General features: G+C 38.3%; 1 protein-coding gene and 1 long non-coding RNA gene across 2 annotated transcripts; both read left to right on the plus strand.

Annotated features, from left to right (window-relative positions):
- Positions 1-451: 451 nt before the first annotated feature.
- Positions 452-1,685, plus strand: LOC130049471 (uncharacterized). The gene is made up of 3 exons (XR_008797978.1): positions 452-538; positions 699-816; positions 1,396-1,685. It is a non-coding gene; the product is annotated as an uncharacterized LOC130049471 (long non-coding RNA).
- Positions 1,686-4,709: 3,024 nt separating this feature from the next.
- LOC125662938 (uncharacterized protein K02A2.6-like) lies at positions 4,710-8,618 on the plus strand. Its single transcript, XM_048895276.2, has 2 exons — positions 4,710-7,049; positions 7,149-8,618. Exons 1-2 carry the CDS (start codon positions 4,710-4,712, stop codon positions 8,616-8,618), a joined length of 3,810 nt encoding a protein of 1,269 aa, XP_048751233.2.
- Positions 8,619-9,698: the final 1,080 nt, after the last annotated feature.

Here is a 9,698-nt window from a genome sequence, read left to right on the forward strand (position 1 = left end):
ACATACAAATAAAGATATATTTGGGTTACTGACCTATGAATTTTTTCTCATAGTAGCATTGCAAATGGTAAGAATGTATAATCTTACATGTATAAGCTTACATGACCTATGAAATGTTCGGGAAGGACGACCCCCCCCCCCCTTTTTTTTTAAAGTTTGCTTGCCGGGAGGGCAACCCCACCATGAAAATCATAATTTATATTTTTCAAAGTATATATACAAACGTAGCAAAATTAACATGTTTGCAGATATCTTGTCATTTTGTACAACAAAGTTGCATGCCAAAGTTGGTATAAAAGTGTGAAAGGTTAGAGAATTAAATTGTTGAACAAAAATGCCAATTTAAAATATTTGTAACCCCTCCCAAATTCTTGTTGCATAAGCACATACTAATTTGAGATTATTTATTTCGTGGTTCATTTATTTATTCATTCTTTTTGTAGATGCATGACAAATGCACTTATGGCGAAAATGAACATGAAGGGGAAAAAGGGGAAATTTGCATTTGTTTCTACAAATATATCCAAACTGATCAAAGGTACACATGATTATAATTAAAATCAAATTTTATAAAGTTCAGCATAGTCAGTGAAACATCTTACTGTTCATAAAAATGAAGTAGGTACCTACTAAATCAATTTATTGTACAACCATTTGAAATATTGTGTTTGATTTATTTCATATGATACAATTTTAAGAGAGCGTCATTCAGAGCCGCCGCGATACCACAGAAACAAAGATATATGATGAAATGGGACGTTTTCTAAAGTATGCACCTGGACGTATTGGTGGAGGTGGAAGAGGAAAGGAGTGATGGTAAATGAATATATGATGAAATATTAAAGAATATCTGTGTCTGTGGAACACGTGTGAATAATTTGCATTTAAATATCATGTATCTTGATCGGAAATGGGTTGATTAAGAAATATTTGGCCTGTAATCTGCTAGATTGTTAGGCCGTTCTTGGCACACTAATTTTGACTACGGATAACTCTGTTTGCCTGATCAAGAATATAGGGCTCGCAGCCGGTGTGACCGGTCGACAGGGGATGCTTACTCCTCCTAGACACCTGATCCCACTTCTGGTATATCCAGGGGTCAATGTTTGCCCAATTCTCTATTTTGTATTGCTTATAGGGGTTATGAGATAGATCACTGTTCGTTATCTTCACCTTTCATTAGTTAGATGCATATTTAATCGCAAACGTACATGTATTCAAGGACACTTTCTTATGTGAATTTATTATTTGAATGAAAACCTTTTTACATTGCAATTTGCCTTCCTTGCGAAGGTTTAGCCAAATATGAAATAAAGTTTGACTTACGGCAGCACCATAAATCATGTAGATAAACATTGGAATTTAAATGTCTCAGAGATTTTATCTTTTTTACAGCTGCAATTCCAGAAGACTGGGATGAAGGAAAACTTCTTTTGGAGAAAACGTTTCTTGTGATCTATTTGTCCATTTCAACTTTTTTCTACATGTATCTTATAAAAATCTTCTCGAGAACAGCAGTAACCAATCAGTTATGTGGACTTGTGGCTTATGGTTCACTTTTGGACAAATCATGGTTTATTTTGCTTTTAATAAGGACATATTTTGCAGTGTGAGAGTTGCTTTTGTTACAGATATCGGTATGTCGTTTTATCATGATTAATTCTTGAATAAATGTAATTGCTATTGATCTCAATTTTGTGTAATGTTATTAACAGTCACAATACAAAGGGTATTTGTGAATTCTGTTCACCTATCTTGCCAGAAAAGTTATTTCATTGATTGGAAGTGTAGGGGAATGTATTTAAACATTGACATCAAGTAGTTCATTTTCGAACATATAAGTGCAATGGTAAATTTTTGAAGTTTTCTTCAATCATTTAATATCTTATCACATGATAAGATTTAAAGTCAATGTATTTTTGACCAGTTTACAATGTTGCTTCAACCAAATATGAACATGTTTTAACAATCTATCAATCTTTAAAATGACGTCGAAATTTCATGATGTTCCAACGTTATATGCAACCAATATTCAATGTTGAAGAGCAATGCTGATATCTGACATTGCTTCACCTTTCATACGCAGCGTTTATTCAACGTTGAAAAGTGACATTGATATATGTTGTTGAAACAACGTTGATATGTGACGTTGCTTTACCTTTCATATAAAACCAAAAGTCAACGTTGATTCAACGTTGAAAAACAACGTTTACTCAACGTTGAAAAGCAGTATTTATTCAACGTTGAAAATCAACGTTTATTCAACGTTGAAAAGCAACGTTGATATCTGACGTTGCTTCACCTTTCATATGAAACCAAAATTCAACGTTTATTCAACGTTGAAAAGCAACATTTATTCAACGTTGAAAAGCAACGTTGATATTTGACGTTGAAACAACGTTGATATGTGACGTTGCTTCACCTTTCATATGAAACCAAAATTAACGTTGATTCCACGTTAGAGAGTGACTTTGTTTCAATGTTGATTCAACGTTGAAGTGCCTGCTGGGTTATAAACAAGCATAAAATCATGATTATAGTACATTGACTCTTGTGTGTTTCAATCTGTTAGACTTTCCAATTTTATTGCAATTCTTGGAAGTTGTGTTAAAAGAATTGGTGGTCTTAGAAAAAGGTTGTACATATAGTGAACAGCAAAGGTCAACTGCTATTCAACAGTCTGTATACTAGCAGTCTGTATACCTAGTCACCAAGGGCAAGGGTAGAGGTCATGTGGTTCTGCATTTCACAGGGCCAGTAGAGGGGCTAAAAGAATATAGTGTTAATGACAACTATTTCCATGAATAATGAGAGACATCTCCCATCTCTTGTTATAGTGTTCTTCTTTAAAGATTTTGTGGGAGATGAGAAATACTTTATTTGATGCACAGACACCAAATTAAAAGTGGAGCTTGTTGATCCTAAGTGACATCCCTGCCATTATCTTCAATGCAATCTTTCATGTGTCATATAAAGGTTGGCAATGCATCAAATTCACTCATGGATGCCACCGTATTACATCAGAGATCTATGCCGAGTGAGCGAGACATTCGAGGAGTTCCGATTGGGAAAATTAACCGAGTTATCGATCTTGAAATAACTCTTTTATGTATATTGATACCATTTCAAATAATATACGGCGAAACTGTTCAGTTTTCTGCGTAAATAACATAGTTTTAACCAATATATTATTTTAGATTGTGTTTTTGGGTCTTTTCATTGTGTTTTTGGGTATTTTTGGGTGTTTTGGGGGTAAATCTACGAGCCGGTTTCCGATGGGTGGGTGTAAATGTAGTCCAGGACATATGTCCCCCGATTTCCAATATTGATATTCGCCGATTTATCATAATATGTTAGTTTTTCTTTAAATATCTTACTAAATATGTTTTAAGAAACGCGAAGTGTGGGTAGTGTACATGTACAGATGTTGTGTACACACCACCACCCCTCCACTGTCTACAAAATATATACCTGTGGAACCAGTAATAACGCCAGAATATGTTATTTCCCCACCGATCACCTTCATAAGTCATTATGAAGTCAGTTTTACTTGAGCTCTGGTGAGATATTGATACATACTGTGCCACTGGATCTAAAAGAAAGCCGTTTTACCACCGTCCCATTCCAATTTAATATCCTTTACTCTCAGGCGCTTTAAATCAGATACGGGATACTTTTAACTTTGATAAAGTTGAATTTTCCATTATATTCACATGTATAGTAAATTATCCCTTGCGAATTATGATATACTGGCTGACCCCCCCCCCCCTTACATTGCATGGTAGGATGGATCTGCCCCCTTCTTTACAAGTATGGTGTTGAAGTTTGGAATAGAGAACATCTGTTATGGATTTTTGGACCCTTTTTTATTTTCGTTTGATAGTCAAGAATTTTAGACTCTGCTACCCCCCCCTCCCCTTCAGGAAAAAAACCACGCTATGAGTCTGTCTGATACTCTTAAGATTCTTATGTGCAACAAAAATTGAAGTTCAGTAAAATTTCTGGCAACTTTCTTGCATATTGTATTGAAAAAATAATTACCGTCTTCCTTGGAAGACGGTATACAGAGTTGAAGTGTTTTACAGTCTTCGGACTTTGCACTTCCTCTCTTTTTTCATTGGTAGAAAGTGCATGAAGTGAAAATTTTCAATTATTTCATTGGTTGAAATGCTCTTCAAGGCAAGGGAGATAATTTTCTGGTGTTCTAATTTTCGTACGACTTAACAATTTTTCAAGATTTTCAATCTTAAAAAAAATCGACAAAACGAACAAAAGAAAAATGCAATTCATGAAATTGACACATTACTTTTTTTTTTTTTTTTACAAAGCATTTCTATGGTTACTTCATTTACAGCAATGTTTTCATTTTTGCATACAAACAGAAAAACGCGCCGTTTTTGTTTGTTTGTTTGATTGCTTGTGTTTTGGGAATTGTCTATTCGGTATTTGTAATGTCTATATCTTAAATAGTTCATTCTGATTAAATGTTTTCCCACACTTAGGAATGTGCTCTATCAGCGAAAGCTATATATTTAGTATTAAGTCAGTAATTGATGTTGACAGCCTCAGCCACGCGGTTTGTGAAATTGATTAGTTATGTAGTTTAGAATTAAAGAATGGAATTGGACAGACGCGTTCCTTTTATGAGTGTCTAGAGCACGACAATTACGGACAGTACATTGGCGACGAGGATAAAAAAAAATTTCACAATGGCAAAGGCATTGCAGTTACCTGCAATAAGTCCGTTTGATGTAAATGGTGACCAAACCAGTGTCTCACAAAGGTGGGATAAATGGAAGAAAACTTTTGAATTCTACCTAACAGCGTCCGGCATTACAGATAAAGCGCAAAAAAGGGCTCTGTTTCTGCATTCAGCGGGAAGTGAAGTTCAGGAAATATTCGATACCCTCGGTGACACGGGAGACGACTTGGAGGGCGCTAAAACGAAATTGGATGAGTATTTTCAACCAAAACGGAACATAGCGTTCGAGCGCCATTTGTTCAGAAATGCGGCACAAGGTGAAACAGAGAAAATCGACAGTTTTGTGACTAGGCTGCGCAAGTTGGCCGTAACCTGCGAGTTTGAAAAGCCAGATGACAATATTCGCGACCAAATCGTTGAAAAGTGCAAATCGTCAAAATTAAGGAAAAGGCTCCTAAAGGAAAAGGAACTAACTTTGAAAAACGCGATGGATATAGCCCGAGCTGGCGAAATTGTAGACGAGCAAGCAGACAAATTTAAGGGCAGTGAAACGTTTTCAAACTCTGATGTTAATACTGTCAGACCGTCGGTGAATCACCCAAAAAGGTACGGGAGTGAGAAAAGTTCACAGAGGGATGCCACGTGTTTCCGTTGCGGGCGCAAGGGCCACATTGCAAGGAATTGTACAATTACTAAGGACAAAAATTGTAATAAGTGCGGAAAAAAGGAACATTTCGCAAAAGTGTGTAAAACGAAATCGGATACCCCGCGCACAAAACCAGGTAGGGACCGCAGTACAAAACATGTTCATTTAGTACAGAGCGAATCTTCGGAGGACGAGTCCGCGTTTGCCGTGCACGACAAGTATACAAATGGCATGATAGACATGAATACAGTGCAAATGCTAATCGACTCTGGCGCTACCTGCAACATCGTAAACTCCGATATATGGAGCGTCATCCGCGCTAACAACGAGAACATGTCCCTATCGAGAAATACCAAAATATTGTTTTCTTACGGATCAAAGGAATCACTACAAATACTAGGAACTTTTCAGACAGTTGCAAAGTATGGGTTACGTGAAACATCTGCAGAATTTGCTGTCGTTAAAGGTGATTATATTTCCTTACTAGGGAAGGATACAGCAGTCGAGCTAGGAGTTCTACGTATTGGAGTCGAGGGGTCAGACCTTTGTTCTGTTATAAGCGAAATAGATAAGATCGTTGCCTCAAGGAATACTGTTTTCGATGGAGTAGGGAAGCTTAAAAATTTTCAGCTTAGAATTCATGTCGACAAAACCGTGACTCCAGTAGCACAACCGCTACGACGCTTACCATTTAATGTAAGAAAAAGCGTGAACAAGAAGCTCGAGGAGCTGGAGAAGATGGACATAATTGAGAAGGTAAACAACCCCACGGCTTGGGTATCACCACTTGTTGTTGTGCCAAAGAAAAACGAGGAAATTCGAATTTGTGTCGATATGAGACGGGCCAATACTGCAGTTCAACGTGAACGATACCCGATCCCGACGGTGGACGAAATGCTGGAAGACATGAATGGCAGCAAGGTGTTCTCCAAGCTTGATTTACGTTGGGGATACCACCAGATAGAGCTGGACGAGGAATCAAGGGAGATAACTACGTTTGTGACACACGAGGGCCTCTATCGCTATAAGCGCCTCATGTTTGGAATTTCCTCAGCATCCGAAATCTACCAAAGGGTGATAGGGCAAGTCATTCAAGGAATTGAAGGAGTCCGAAATTTGTCTGATGACATAATTGTTTACGGAACAGACGAGGTGGACCATAACAGGAAGCTTACAAAAGTGCTTGACAGATTGGCAGAGAAGGGACTGACTCTAAATAGAGAAAAGTGCAAATTCGGTCTGTCGAAAATTGTATTCCTCGGACACGTGATTTCGTCAGAAGGAATCTGGCCTGACCAAGAAAAGGTCCAAGCAGTATCAGAGACCAGGACGCCGACGAATAGTTCTGAAATAAGGAGTTTTCTTGGACTAGCTAATTACTGCGGCCGTTTCATACCGAATTTTTCGACGATTGCAGCCCCACTACGCGAGCTAACAAGGAAGAGCACGCACTGGAGGTGGACGCAAAAACACCAGGATGCGTTTGACATGCTTAAAAAAGCCCTTGTAAGTGCTGAAGCACTAGCATACTACAACCCAAAAGCCGAGACGAGGATAATAGTGGATGCAAGTCCCGTAGGACTGGGAGCCATACTAGCACAGAAACAACCAGACGGATTCTTTAAACCAATTGCATATTCAAGTCGATCTCTAACCGATGTAGAGCAGAGATACTCACAGACTGAGCGCGAAGCGCTGGGTGTAGTGTTCGGTTGTGAAAAGTTCCACATGTACATATACGGACTAGAGTTCGAAATCTGAACTGATCATAAGCCACTGACCTACATTTACTCTCCAAAGTCAAAACCACCAGCCAGGATCGAGCGATGGATTTTGCGACTACAGCCTTATAAGTATAAGATCGTCTACATACCTGGACCAAAGAATGCTGCTGATGCTCTATCGAGATTGAGTCGAAATCGGGTTGGCCGAATACGCCACATTGCAGAGGAGTACGTGTATTTCATCGCAGAAAATGCTGTACCAAAAGCACTGACCATCCAAGAAGTTCGTCAGAAAACATCGGAGGACCCAGAACTCGCGGAGATTATGAGGAAGATCAAGACGGAGGACGGCCGTCTGAGTCCAAAATTTCGTACCGTGGAGGCGGAGCTTTCAGTCGTTGACGGAATAGTATTACGTGGATCGCGCATCATATTGCCCAAGTGCCTCAGGAGGCAAACAGTATCCCTGGCCCACGAAGGACACCAGGGTATTGTCCGGACGAAACAGAGATTAAGAGAGAAGGTATGGTGGCCAGGTATCGATATAGAAGCCGAGCGATTTGTCAGAGCGTGTCATCAATGTCAACTTTTAATAAACAGCAATAGACCCGAACCAGTTCGAACAACTGTTTTACCTGACGGGCCATGGCAGGATCTGGCTATAGACCTTATGGGACCGTTTCCCTCTGGGGAATACCTATTAGTCGTTATAGACTATTTCTCCCGATTCCAGGAAGTAGCCATAATGAAGAAGATAACTAGCGAGAGGATCATCTTCCAACTTGAAAGTATGTTCGCAAGGCACGGCTTACCTTACAGCATGCGGAGTGATAATGGACCACAGTTTGTGTCGGAGGAGTTTAAGGGATACCTGGATTTAAATGGTATCAAACACATTCGGACCACACCATACTGGCCGCAAGGGAATGGGGAAGTAGAAAGGCAAAACCGAACATTACTAAAAGCTATAAAGGCGGCAAACGCGGAACGTAAAGATTGGAGACGAGAATTACCAAAGTTCTTACTTGCGTATCGCACGACCCCGCATTCTACAACTGGAAAAAGCCCTGCAGAGTTGTTGTATAACCGGAAAATCCATACCAAGTTACCAGAGATGAGTAAAAGGATCGATCACCAAGAGTTACGAGAAACAGATGCGAGACAGAAATTAAAATTCAAAAGAAGGGCGGACGAGAGGCGTGGCGCCGTAGAGTCCAAAGTTGAAATTGGCGACACAGTTGTACAACGTCAGCCTAAGCGCGATAAGCTGTCAACCGAGTTCGCGCCTGAAAAGTTTGTCGTGAGGGAGAAATGCAGGAATGCAGTGACACTCGAAGATGAAAATGGATCATCAGTAAAGCGAAACTGCACAGCTGTAAAGAAATTCATATCGAACCGCGAAAATGAAACAGAATCGCGTGACCAGGAAATTAGCGCAGAAGAATCCGGAGATGAATCTGATAAAGACCGTTCTGTCACAGATACCGGAAGACCATCCCGGGAACACAAGCCACCTGCGTATCTAAGAGACTATGTGACCACTTGAGGAAAAAAAGGACCTGACTTATTATTATTAGATTATAATTTTCTGACTTCTTAGATTAGTTATTAGATTATAATTTTGTTTTGATGTTATAAAAATGAGTTTGTTAGCATTTTAAAATTTAAATCAACAGGCTGTCATTTCTAAAATTTTAAAAATTTGTTTTTGTCTAAGGTGAAGAGGGATGTAATGTCTATATCTTAAATAGTTCATTCTGATTAAATGTTTTCCCACACTTAGGAATGTGCTCTATCAGCGAAAGCTATATATTTAGTATTAAGTCAGTAATTGATGTTGACAGCCTCAGCCACGCGGTTTGTGAAATTGATTAGTTATGTAGTTTAGAATTAAAGAATGGAATTGGACAGACGCGTTCCTTTTATGAGTGTCTAGAGCACGACAATTACGGACAGTACAGTATTCACCATGAAAACACGTGTAGTCTAATCTACCATTTATTCAAGAACACAGAAAAACGTGACGTCATACACAACAGTACACAAACAGTTTATCAAACAGTAAATGAATGAATGGACATGAATCCAAAACAGTTTTAATGATACCTTAAGCTAAGAATTACATAAGAATAAATAAGGCTTGACTTCAAAATGAGGATCACTGTTTTTTTTAAGCATGCAAAAGAATAATCCATCCACCTGTTATTACAAATAGGTAAACGGGTCTAATTTATGCATTTTCAGGGACTTCCAGAAGTATAGTTAATTATATGTGATTGTTTCATATTTTTTCTTACATATCATAGAGTGACGTTTTTTCATTATTTAAATCAGAGACACAATGGTATTTATGTCTGTGAAGTAACGTTGAATCACAAGAATTTTTATTCAATTTAACTTAGAATTTTGATGAATTCACTCTTGATTTCTGATATGTATTTTATGATATAAATTTTGGCAAAACTATTACAGTATTCTCAGGTCTTTATCCTGGTTCATTTCTAAAGCAGTTGTACTGTACAATATGCAAGAATAATTTTCATGCAAATTTGAGCAATTTAAATCTTTTTAGTTTGTTTTGTTTCATAACTTTGTTAAAAAAAAAGTATTTTGATATACACACTGA

Source organism: Ostrea edulis, chromosome 8 (assembly GCF_947568905.1).
Source record: "Ostrea edulis chromosome 8, xbOstEdul1.1, whole genome shotgun sequence".
Classification (NCBI taxonomy): Eukaryota; Metazoa; Mollusca; class Bivalvia; order Ostreida; family Ostreidae; genus Ostrea; species Ostrea edulis.

Bases quoted from the DNA above. Each gene is read 5' to 3' on its own strand.
- LOC125662938 (XM_048895276.2), top strand. From the start codon at position 4,710: ATGGCAAAGGCATTGCAGTTACCTGCAATAAGTCCGTTTGATGTAAAT. The intron at 7,050-7,148 runs GTAGTGTTCGGT...TACTCTCCAAAG, and splicing joins CTGAGCGCGAAGCGCTGGGT to TCAAAACCACCAGCCAGGAT.